The 12,177-nt window shown below is 44.6% G+C and overlaps 2 protein-coding genes across 3 annotated transcripts; both read left to right on the forward strand.

Annotated features, from left to right (window-relative positions):
* The first annotated feature begins 62 nt into the window (after positions 1-62).
* RPL18A (ribosomal protein L18a) lies at positions 63-3,386 on the forward strand. The gene is made up of 5 exons (XM_084506564.1): positions 63-215; positions 492-671; positions 1,306-1,435; positions 2,739-2,848; positions 3,238-3,386. Exons 1-5 carry the CDS (start codon positions 198-200, stop codon positions 3,328-3,330), a joined length of 531 nt encoding a protein of 176 aa, XP_084362690.1. The 5' UTR covers positions 63-197; the 3' UTR covers positions 3,331-3,386.
* Positions 3,387-3,756: 370 nt separating this feature from the next.
* Positions 3,757-11,944, forward strand: KICS2 (KICSTOR subunit 2). Of its 2 annotated transcripts, XM_084512139.1 has the most exons (4): positions 3,776-4,021; positions 6,635-6,708; positions 6,787-6,923; positions 10,461-11,944. In XM_084512139.1, exons 1-4 carry the CDS (start codon positions 3,787-3,789, stop codon positions 11,275-11,277), a joined length of 1,263 nt encoding a protein of 420 aa, XP_084368265.1. In that variant the 5' UTR covers positions 3,776-3,786; the 3' UTR covers positions 11,278-11,944. The 2 variants fall into 2 exon arrangements, with proteins under 2 accessions (XP_084368264.1, XP_084368265.1); XM_084512138.1 differs by having other exon boundaries at positions 3,757-4,021; positions 6,635-6,923.
* The last annotated feature ends 233 nt before the right edge of the window (positions 11,945-12,177 follow it).

The raw sequence follows: 12,177 nt of genomic DNA on the forward strand, positions 1-12,177 counted from the left end.
GCGGTTACCGCCGGCGTAACGCGTTCTGTGAATAGCGTAAGGAAGGCCCCGGGCGGCCACGCGGGCTCCCAGCGCACGGCGGTGATTGACGGCTGCCTGGGCCAATCGGGCGGCGCGGCGCGGCGGGGGGCGGGGCCGGCGGCTGAGGTGAGGAGGCGCCCCGCGCGGCCCCTTCCTTTCCGGCGGGCGGCGGCACCATGAAGGCGTCGGGCACCGTGAGTGCGGCCGCGGCGGGATTAGGATTAGGATCGGGGTCGGGATTAGGACTGGGATTGGAATTGGGATCAAGATCTGGGGTCGAGGCGGCCTCTGGGAGCGCGGTGCCGCGGGTTGGGGCGCTCCGCGCGCGGCCCTGCAGGGAGCCGAGCGGCCAAGATGGCGGCGGCGCCTGAGGAGGCCGCGGCGGGGCCGGGCCCGGGGATGGGGCCGGGGCCGGGGCCGGGGCGGGCGGGCAGCGGGCCGCTCACGGCTTGCCCTGCGTCTGCCCCCAGCTGCGAGAGTACAAGGTGGTCGGGCGGTGCCTGCCGACGCCGAAATGCGCCACTCCTCCGCTGTACCGCATGCGGATCTTCGCCCCCAACCACGTGGTTGCCAAGTCCCGGTTCTGGTACTTCGTGTCCCAGCTGAAGAAGATGAAGAAGTCTTCGGGAGAGATCGTGTACTGCGGACAGGTGCGCGCTGGAAGACCTGATAATCTGGGAGGCTTCTGGGGAGTGCCAGCTGGTATACATAGAAGGAATTTATATGAAGCGCTGGGGGGGGGGAGGGGGCAAAGTTAAAAATTCATCCTTCATTTACTGTGAAGATGAGCAACAAATTCACTTTTTCAAAGTAGCAATGCATATCCAGGGAGCTTAACCCCAAATCCCCTTAACTTAATATTTTAAACATATGATGAATTATGCCATTCACTGCTGTTCCCTGAGTTTCACATTTATTTCATTGTGGTATATGCCTCTTAAGAGTTACATGAACGTTCGCAATCCTTGCAAAAATCGATACCTGGGCATATCTATCTTGCTGTTTAAAGGGTGTTCTTTTTTACTTATTTTTGCTGTGATGTAGAGCTGAAGTCTAGTAATTTCACAGTGAATCATAGAATATCCTGAGTTGGAAGGGACCCTTAAGAATCATCAAGTCAATAAGCTTTGACAGCCACCACGTTGGTGTGGGAAAAGAGACCAAATGTTCTTTGACAGAAGAACTTTCTACAGTGCTCTCATAAGAGCTTTAATATAATTTAATGGGGAAACACAAACGATGTTGTTTTTTTTTAACTTCTTTTATGCTCTTGTCTAATTCCAGGTGTATGAGAAGTCCCCCCTGCGAGTAAAGAACTTTGGCATTTGGTTGCGCTATGACTCCCGCAGTGGAACTCACAACATGTACAGGGAGTACAGGGATCTGACCACTGCGGGTGCTGTCACTCAGTGCTGTAAGTATGTGTAGCTGCTGGAGGTACAGAATGGTAGGACCTGTACATAACACAAGCTCAGATCTTAAATTGGGTGTGAAGGCTAGGTGAGAGCGCTGTCTTCATCCGCAGTAACCGAAACACTCGGAATCCAGATTGTGAAGTGGCTGGAGAAGTCTGCAGATGTTTGTGCTACCTTACTGATGATACGTTTTCTCTAACTTGAAAATATTTCCCCTTAGTGTGACTTTCTGTAATTCCAGTAAAAAAATTTGCTGCACAGGGCAACAGTTTCATAACCTTTAAGGTGCTATATAAATTTATTTTACTATATATAGTGTTTTGAAATGGTCGAGTTTATCTTCCTAGTTCATGTGGGGAGATTATTTCTGTCGGGTTCTCCAGGTTCCTGCTACATGAAGTATTTGAGGGACAGACCATTTGTATAGCCGATGCTATTGACAGTTGAATCTGGAAGCGTTCAAAATGCCACAAACTGCACACAAAAACCCAAAGAGCGTTGTTCTTGGTAATGATGTTCTTGCAATGTGTGCAGATAGCATATGTATCTTGTCGCCTTTCAAGTGCTGAGGTGCTCTTGGAAGTGAAACTTAAGGTCCTACATTACCTTGCAAGTTAACGAACATCCCAAAAGCTTGCTTAAGCAGTCTGAGAGCTTGATTTGTCATAGCACAATGACTTTGAAAGCTGCATGCTCAATAATATTGTAGCAGATGAAGGTTTAGTAGGTTAGGTCTTCATGGGGGACACTGTGAGCACAGTACTGCAATAGGCCTGTCTTGTAAAATGAGCTGTGGACATCACGATCTTAAGGCAGTGTGACTGCCACAGGGAGGAGTTTTCAGGCAGCTCATGTACAGACCCTCCTGTTCCGTAAGGTAAATCATGTGGGCTAAGTAACAATCCCTGACTGTATCACTTGAGAATTTTTAGAAAAACCCATTTTCCCAGTAATTGCGTTTCACTGTTGATTCTGAATTACATTTTTTTGTGTGTGGGGGGAAGTCCCATATAGACTTTTCTGCAAGTTCGTAACTCCTTGAAATCAGGCAAGATCAGTAAGATGGCATTCTCTTGGAGAGGGACATTCTGTTACGACTTCCAGGTGGAATTGGCTGCTGCACTTTGGTTCTCTGATGAACAGTTCTGCTGTTGCTCTAGATGGTGGAAATAAAGTGATGAAGCAGCGTTAACCAGGCATTTTAGAGGTTGTGGGTGACATTCATATTTCCTGGAAGGATGCTGGTAAGATTCTGAACTGAGAATGTGTGAAGATTTATTTTAATGGGTTCTCTCGTTACAGACCGTGATATGGGAGCCCGTCACCGTGCCCGTGCTCACTCTATTCAGATCATGAAGGTGGAGGAAATCGCTGCGAGCAAGTGCCGTAGGCCGGCAGTCAAGCAGTTCCATGTGAGTGAAGTGAAACTGTGGCACCTGCTGGGTCCCAATTCAATATCGGGCTGGGGGGGGCTTTGTTGTCTGGTACGGGTTTGTTTTGTGGGGAAATGTGGGGAGGGGACTGAACTGGCAGGCATAGCTTTGCAGTTACCGTATGCTGTGATCAGGCCTTACAGAGTACTCCAAATAAATGCATATTATATTACAGGGAATTTGCCTTAAATGGGCTTTTTTGTTCAGAAAGAACCATAAAACAGTCGCATCCATTACCTCCTATGCAGTGTATCTAACCTATGGATGCATTACATAAATGACCTGCTGAATTATAACCCAGTTATTTGTTGCAAACTGTTTTTGGTGTTCATCTAACTTCTCAACTAACGCAAATATTTTTCTTGCAGGATTCGAAGATCAAGTTCCCTCTGCCGCACAGAGTTCTGCGTCAGCAGCACAAGCCCCGTTTCACCACCAAGAGACCAAACACATTTTTCTAAATGCAAAAACGTGCTGTTGGCTCCGTGTTGTAATAAAGACAGATTTGAACCTCTGACTCCTGCTTTTCTTTGGAATAACTCCCCAGTGTTGTTTTTTTTTCCCCTTCCTTCCCCGGAGCCCCTTTCCTTCTGTTTCCTACAAGCTGCCAGCAGAGCACGAGGGGAAGAGGGGCTAGGGGAAAGGGAGGGCGGTGCTGTTGTGGGGGTGGCGGAGGGGTGCGTCTGGAGGTGGGGAAGAGCTGCCCGTTACCTCCACGTGGGGTTAATGCGGTGGAAGGGGGTGGGCATCAGAGAATCGTCTGGGTTAGAAGAGTCCACCCAGCGCCTGCTCGGGGAGCTGCAGTGCCCGACAGGCCGGGCGCTGGGCGGAGCGGGGGATGCGGAAGGGGCGGGCGGGAGGAAGCGGCCGGGGACGGGGCCGGGGCCGGGAGCACCGGGCGGGGGTGCGGGTGCGGGATGGGGGAGGCGATCGCGCTGGGCGCGCCGGTGCCGGTGGAGCAGGCGGTGCTGGAGACGTTCTTCTCGCACCTCGGCATCTTCTCGTACGACAAGGCCAAGGACAACGTGGAGAAGGAGCGCGAGGGCAACAGGAGCGCGGGCGGCAGCTGGCTGGCCCTGCTGGCGGCGCTGGGGCACCTGGCGGCGGCCGAGAAGGCGTACCACAGCATGGCCTTCCTCGGGCAGAAGCTAGGTACCGCCCGCGGGGGGTGGCAGGCGGGGGGCTCCCCAGAGCTCCTTTGTTGGGCGGGGGGCTGCAAAGCTGCTGGGCGATTCGGCAGCGGACTCGGGTTTGTGCGCGGGCACTGAAAGCCGGGGGTCCCGCAGCGGTGGCCGGGGGAGGGGAGCCTGCCCGGCCATAAAGTTCAGCCTCGGTGTTGGTAGCGAAGGGGTGGCCAGCGTGAACCTGCGCTAAGAGAACCTCGCAGGCAAGGAAAATCCGCACAGCTGGCTTTAAAAAGCGAATTTGGTGCTAGCAGGAAGGAAAAAAAAATGATAAAACGACAAGAGCTACTCGTTTATGTTATAAACGAAGTCTCGTCGCAATCTGAATTTAGTAATATTTATAAAAGTGTTATAAATGAAGTCTCAACTCAGTCTGAATTTTGTAATATTTATACTTATAAAAGGCATAAAAGGCAAGTAAACAGTGCTGGGTGTGTGGGGAGTCTGTGCTCCACCAACACGCACACATGAACATCAAACATCCTAAATATACAGAACATCGCTTTACGTACTAAACCCGAGTATGCCTATACAATCAGGAAAGGTAACAAACAATCCTTTAAGTTCCATGACTTAACAGTCTCCATTTTCCATTCCCTTTGAACAATATGTCTCGCTTTAAGTTGTCAAGCAACTGGGCCTTCAGGCCTTATGTATCCCATTCTTCCCGGATCAAAGAAAAGCATATCCATCTCCTTTTCAAGGCCAATAGGCCTGGGTCCAAAGGCACGTCCAGGTCAGCAGGGGGCAGAACAGCAAAGGCCTTCGATGGCTGTGGCAGCAGAGGGGCCCATGGCGTAGCAGTCGGATCAGTAAAGGAGCCCGCAGCTCCCTCACTGTCTGGCAAGCCACACGTTTGTGACTGCGGTCCCACAGGGCTCTTTAAGGCCTCAGAGACTGCTCGCCAGGTGCCGAGCAATCCCCCTGCAACCTTGTCGTTTTTAGTTGCAGAGTCCCACACCTTGACCTCAGTTTGGTCCCATATTTCAGGCTCATAAACTGTCCAATAATTAATAAGGAGAATAAGCTGTAAGGTTACCAGGACAGTCTTTGTTCCTAAGGACGTGTGATTCCCCATAATGTGCAACTGCTTACCAGCGAGGGGCAGCTGTGTGCATGGGTCCGCTTCTCTCAGCTCGAGCTGAGATCCCTGCTCTGGTGCCGCCTGTTTCCAGCGACTTTCTGTACGAGCTTCTCTGAGCAGTTTGCTGAGTTTGGCCAAACCTATCTTCATGAGGCAATCAATGTGCCTGTTCCTGTCCTGGCCTCCATTCTGCCAGCCTGCTCCTCTTCACTCCTTTTTCCTGCTTCTTTATTGATGTAACTTCATCGTGTTGCCTTTTTTTTTATCTTGAGGGCAGGCTCCCCTCTTATACCCTTCTCCCCACAGCAGTTCTTTTCAAAACAACTTTCCATTGGTCAAACAACTTGGACGGTAACAACAACAGCAAACACCCAGAAACTTCCATGCTGTAAAGGCTGGAGAACAAGAAAGCCGAGACTGCATGGAGTCTCCTGAATCACCCTTCTTTGTTCCCTCTAAACTCTTTTATATTCCTGATGGCCTCATTGTTAAGAGTTTGATGTTACCATCAACCCCTGGACTTTCTGACCCCCATGGCCACACTCCCAAATCTCCCCCTTCTTTATTAATATCAACCATTTTCTCAACACGAATTACCACTCCATGTATAACACTTACAAACTTCCTAGACAACAGCAATGGGTGATTGCTGCTCTGCCATGACCTGGGGGCAGTTCTTGCCTTGGAAAGCCAGCTGTTTATCCACCAGAACCAATCCTGTGCTTTTCTGCCTCAAATTGCTAAGGTTACTTTTGAACAGTATATGTGAAAAAAATTGCAGACAGTTAAATAAAAACCATGAGCATGATGGCCACTTTTAATTTTTTTTTAATTCCTCATAGCATCGAGCAGGTAGAAAGAAGCCCTGACCTTTTTTTCTCAGTTTTAGTTACGCATTAACCTGTGCTGTGGTCCTGCTGAGATAAGCTATGATTGTTTTGCCTTTGAATTCTGGCTTATATTAGATGGTGTAGGGACTGGAAACATCTGGTTTTGTAAGTCTGAGTGTTTGACGTTTCAAGTGGTATTGTTGGGGGAATTCTCTTCAAGAGATCTAGAGCTATTAACAGCAGTGGAGCCTATTAACATTTCTCAATGACTTGATTCTCCTGACTTGCACAGGTAACACCACTTCCAGGTTATGTAGCATAGTAGCAAAATTACCGAACCCCTTGGTATCAAAAAGGTCACACCGTAGTTAAGGCCAATGTGAAGGGGTTAAAGAAATCTTGCAGCAGTCGCTGGCTGCTGAAATAAGGAATAAGGACAAGCGTGACTTGCATCAGATCAGGTAGAGTGCTTCTGACTTTCTGCTACATGCAGCTCAGGCACTCGCAAAACAACACGCTGAAATTTATTTCTTGATGAAAAATGGTGTGATCAAATAAAGCTTGGGAACACCTGGGGAAAAACAAGCACGGTTTTATTTTTTCCAGTACTGCTGTCTATCTCTGCTGTCCCTGGATTTTGGTAATACCTCCCTATTTATCTGAACAGGTGGTCAGTCATTCTTCAGCCGAAAGGACTCCATCCGAACCATCTACACATCCCTGCACAATGAGCTGAAGAAGGTGGTGGCGACGGGTCGCAATGCACTAGGAGGAACAGCTCCTCACTTGGAAGAGCTGCTTTCTCACCTGTCTGAACAGCTCTGTTTTTTTGTTCAGGCTCGGATGGAAATTGCTGACTTCTATGAAAAAATGTACACGCTCAGCACCCAAAAGTTCATTAACTCTGAGGAACTGGTAAACATTTTGGAATCCATCTTAAAGAAATACAGCTCAAGGTCAGTGCTCGTTTGCTGACAGTAAGTACTCAGCCATGTTTTGTAATAAATGGTGTTGAGGTTCAAAGCAAGCCTGAAGGTTTTGCTCTCCTTTGATTGCTGAGCAGTGCGGCCCCCTGCGTGAATTCACACACGATGTGAGCGTTGGGGAGCGGTGTGCAAACATGAGCTGAGGGCTTAAAATAAGACAATTAGATGCCCCAACCCCTAATCTATGCAGCATGTTATAGAAATGATCTTACCAATTCCTAAATCACGCTCAGCAGAAAGGGAGAATCATTTTCCTCATGGAAAAAGTACAAGAATTCTTTTTTTTTATTAGGAGTGTGTGGAGGGGAAACAAGACTTAATTTCATATGGGCTTCAGTAAAATTAGTGTAGAAATATAACAGATATTTCTGTGCCAGTTTTAGTCGAGAATACGTCTGTTTTATTCTAAAAGCCATGTATTAGACTCCATATGCCTGTCTCTAGGAAATTTTCAAATTAATTCTACAGATTATTTTTTTTTTGGCCTAGATGGAGGGGTTTGATGGCATTGTTATCCCTTCTCTTGAGCTATTGGAGCCAGCAGAAAGACCACTTTTGAGTCTTTGGTCCCTGCATTTGTGGTTTCTTGAAGTTAAGATTTAATACTTCCTTTTACAAGAACCCCAGGATGTCTTTAAATCACTGGGATGAGTAAATGAGTAGATCTAAATGTGATCTAAACTCTGATGAGCAGATCTAAATTGTGATCCTTGCAAGTGATTCAGTGTAAAAACAAGAGAAGTCTTGAATGACCCAACAACAGACTAAGAGGCCAATTCTTGATTTTAAAAGTAAAGCAAGGTATCTGTGGTTGGAAAATAGTTTCCAAATGGAGCTGGATTGTTTTAAATCTCTGTTAGTGAAATAATATCAAAGAGGACGTTTCAGGGGAATGTTCTGAGGTTTTATTTATACAGCTAGGATTTTTAAAGTAAGTGTAAAAAAATAAAGATAACTTGGTGCTGTTTTCTGACATTCAAAATCTAAGCACTGCAGCTGGCTCCCTTAATTTTAGGAATAATTTAAGGGAATTGTAGTGTAGTTTTGCTATGTGAAAGTCAGAGCCAGTCTGTCATCTTACTAGTCCTTTTTGGTGATTCTCAGCTTGTAAGCATTCACAATATCAGAGCAGTCCGTCCAAGGAAGAATGAAACTGCTTTTTTTTTTCCTTGGTAAGACAGACAGTAGAAGAGTAAAGGAAGGTATGCTTGTTGCAAAGTTGCTTTACGATGTACGCTGGTTATTATCACTTGTTCTGAGTGTGTGCTTAGTCAACAGCACTGTTTAAAAATCTGGAAATCAAAACTGAGTCTCAGAGATGCATTTGTGCTTCTAATGCACTATTAATAATAAGAAATAAGGAAGAAATAATAGGAAATGAGAAATGTCTCCTTGGGAAAATAGTGATGATCTTGCTTGGGGATAAGGAGCAATCTTTATGATAAAGACACCCTAAGAGGCTGCTAGAGCTATTTCAGTCATTTGGCTCTCCCCAATAATGTACAGAGTATTTCTGAAAGAAAGGGATAATTTAACTGCACTAATTAAAACAGCATCAGAAGCAGGAGCCTTTAAACACCTAGTGAGGAGTGAATAAGTAAATAGTAAACTATCTTGATGTAATTGTTCTGAAGTGTTAAACGCTCTTCATCTAGTCAGCTTTTTGCAGATCTGTATGTATCTGTGTTCTCTAGAAGGAAATGAAGAATGATGTGACTTGTTTATGGTCTGCAAAACAAATCTATCATCCCTCCGCTTTCAAGAACCATTGGGGGAAGAATCAAATTTCCAATGTGCAGTTAAGTTCTTAACACTCTGGCTTACCGAAATAGCGCAAAAGCCCATCTGTTTTAAGTGATACCGAGCTCAGTCAGGTGCTTCTGTATTAGGTTATGTACTCAGACTATCTGCTGTAGTTAACTTTCCTGTTTCCTCTGCAACCATATCAGGCTTCTCAGCTGTGGCTGAGAAGCATATTTTTGGATTAAAACAGTTTAGCAACTCCTGCCGTGCAGCGAAACATGGAAATAGCAATGAGCCATGAAGGAAAGTGGAAGTGGGAAGCCGTACGTCAAAACATTAATCCAGGAGACACGGCAGCGAGTTTTTTAATTGGTTTTAAGGTTGAAGAATAAGCTTAGTCTGACTGTGGGAATATCTGGAATAAATAATGTTGCATAGTGCTTCTCCTCCCTTCTAATACATGACGACAAAACTTTTCTTTTTCTTTTCTGCTGAATACCTAAACCATTGAAAAAAATGTAGTGTTGGCTATTACGGGAATATTATTTCTAATTGACCCTTATTTGTTTAAAGAAATTCAAACATGCTCTGGACTTTTCAACCCACCAGAGTAGTTGGTAAACACTGGATCACTGCTACAGCAGAAGGACGTGTTGGCTGCTGACATACATTGTGTACAGAAGCTGGCAGGTCCCCCAACTGAGCCTTTTTGCAGAAAATGCTGCGTCAGTTGTTCCACCACATCCAGCATTTCACTTCCTTCCAATAAACCTGGACTTGCATCTTAAAAAAAAATCCTTTCAACATATGTGTTGTGTCTGTTGAGAAAAAAGGGACACTTGAAAATATTTTTAAGATCACACAATTTTTGGATAAGATGTGAAGAAAACGAGGTGGGAAAGAAACCCATAGAATGGATCTATTCAAATTCCACTGAGACTTGTTTGAATGGTAGGGTCACTCCAGTGAACAAGATGTACAGTGACACTTCTACCTTGTAGATGAGATTTTTTTCTGTGAATTTCAGAGCTGATCTTGTCCTGGATTTTTAGAGAGGAAAAAAATGATTGTTAGAGCATCTTTGTTGTGATATTACGAAGTCCTGCCAAATGTTTTTTCTCCTTTATTGCTCTAAGCACACTAACATTCAAAATTTGGGACCGGGTTCATTGGTAAATACAGTCAATTGTGATTCTATTGACTAATTTCCCATCACATTTTTATTGTGAATTAAAAAGAAAAGAATAAAAGTCAGTTTGGTTTCCTCATAGCTTCTCTACATACACATTGAATTTATAACGTAAGATAGCTTTTTGTTTTAACTTAATATCTTAGCACTATTCTATGACTATCAAGACATACTGCCACTAGAAGGGATTTCAAATTGGAAGAAAAATTTAAAGAAAAAAAATCTGAATTCTTTCTTAAAAAATTCTTAGATCTGATTTTAAAGAGGAGTGGCACTATGGTAGCTTGTGGATCAAGATAACTGTTGCCTTTTCTTGGGCTGGTCAAAGAGTATTCCCTTGCGTTGATAAAGGCCCGATGGTTGCTTTTAAATATGAAGTGCTGTATGTTTATTAAAATGTTTGTCCTAGTTGCGTTAAAAGAGGAGTTTTTAAACTTACCAGGTGATTTTTTTGTGTGTGTTACACTGTAGCCTCCGTTGTGTGGTGTTCTGTATGTGAATTGACAAACATTAGCTGGTAATTTCACTGCTGTGTACAGCAGTTCTCATGTCTCGAATACCGTTGTGTTTTCTAGATTTCATCATCCAATCCTCAGTCCTCTTGAAAGCAGTTTCCAGCTGGAAGTAGATGTGCTCGCACATCTCTTAAAGGCTCAGGCTCAGATCTCAGAGTGGAAGTTCCTGCCATCCCTGGTCAACTTGCACAGCGCTCACACAAAACTACAGACGTGGGGCCAAATTTTTGAGAAACAGCGAGAGACCAAGAAGCATCTGTTTGGAGGGCAGTCTCAAAAAGCAGTACAACCTCCACACCTCTTCCTCTGGCTGATGAAACTCAAAAACATTCTCCTTGCCAAGTTTAGCTTTTACTTTCACGAGGCCCTTAGTCGACAAACAACAGCATCTGAAATGAAAACGTTGACTGCAAAGACAAATCCTGATTACTTTGGGAAAATTTCCAGTTTCATTCGGAAATATGATGCTGTCAACGTTTCCTTGATTTTTGACAATCGTGGATCGGAGAGTTTTCAGGGACACGGTTATCATCACCCCCATTCTTACAGGGAAGCCCCCAAAGGAGTGGATCAGTACCCCGCAGTGGTGTCTCTGCCCAGCGACAGGCCTGTGATGCACTGGCCCAACGTAATCATGATTATGACTGACAGAACCTCTGACCTCAACAGCTTGGAGAAGGTTGTTCACTTCTACGACGACAAAGTCCAAAGCACATACTTTCTGACTCGCCCCGAACCTCATTTTACCATCGTAGTCATTTTTGAGTCTAAGAAGTCAGAAAGGGACTCTCATTTTATTTCTTTTCTCAATGAAATTTCGCATTCCCTGAAGAACTCCAAAGCTTTTGCAAGCTTGAAGCCTGGATCCAAAGGGTAAAATACGTAATACAAGTTGTCAAGGCAGACTGCCAGCCTTGGGGAAAGCTGTAGGCTTCAAGACTTATATGAATTAATGATTTTTATTTTTTTTTCAGAGTCTAATTAAAAATGAAACATTATTTTTAAATATGAGGTGTTTTTTTGTTTTGTTTTGTTTTGTTTTTTTAAGATAACAGACATTTAAAAATATATATATTTCTGGTTGTACTTAGTGGGACAACTTAATTGTGGGGTGCTAAATGGCCACAGCAAGTTTTTTTTTGTGTGTGTGTGTGTGGTTTTGAACTTGCAGTATGACTTATTTTTTCAGTCCACAGCTTTGTTGCCTGTATCACAGAGGAATATGTGCACTTTATTGTAATCTGATCTATAGAATTTATTGAAAATGCTATGAAGGTGGAAAATACTATCTTCAGAAAACCGTGTTGCCTGACAGGAATTATTTCGGGGAACTGCGCTGATAGAAGGGAATATTAAAATGTGTGAACCTGCAAGAACACATTCTAAATAAAAATATGTGCATCATAAAAATACTCTGAATTCTGAGTTTTCAAAGGGCTTAAAATTGAGGTCTTTGACATAAACCATTAAAGAGCTGTCTGTTCTGAACGGACGTTGTTTCAGAATGCACACTTGTGCAAATAAAGCTGAAGTCTGGGTTGGAAGTAGAGTCCACTGGAGTGTTGTGACATTATGTGTACGGTATCAGTCTTAATTCAGATTTAAACTCAAGGAGATAAGCTGAGGTTGAGCAGGTATTTTAGAAGGAACCATGAAGAAGTGCCATGGGAATAGCAGTGAAGCTATTTCAAGTTGTGCTTTGGTCTGGTCTGTCTAACACAGTAGGAAATACTCTTTGTGAATGAGTTAAATTTACAATTTGCTGTTAGGGTCAACC

Source organism: Aythya ferina (genome assembly GCF_964211825.1).
Source record: "Aythya ferina genome assembly, chromosome: 1".
Taxonomy (NCBI): Eukaryota; Metazoa; Chordata; class Aves; order Anseriformes; family Anatidae; genus Aythya; species Aythya ferina.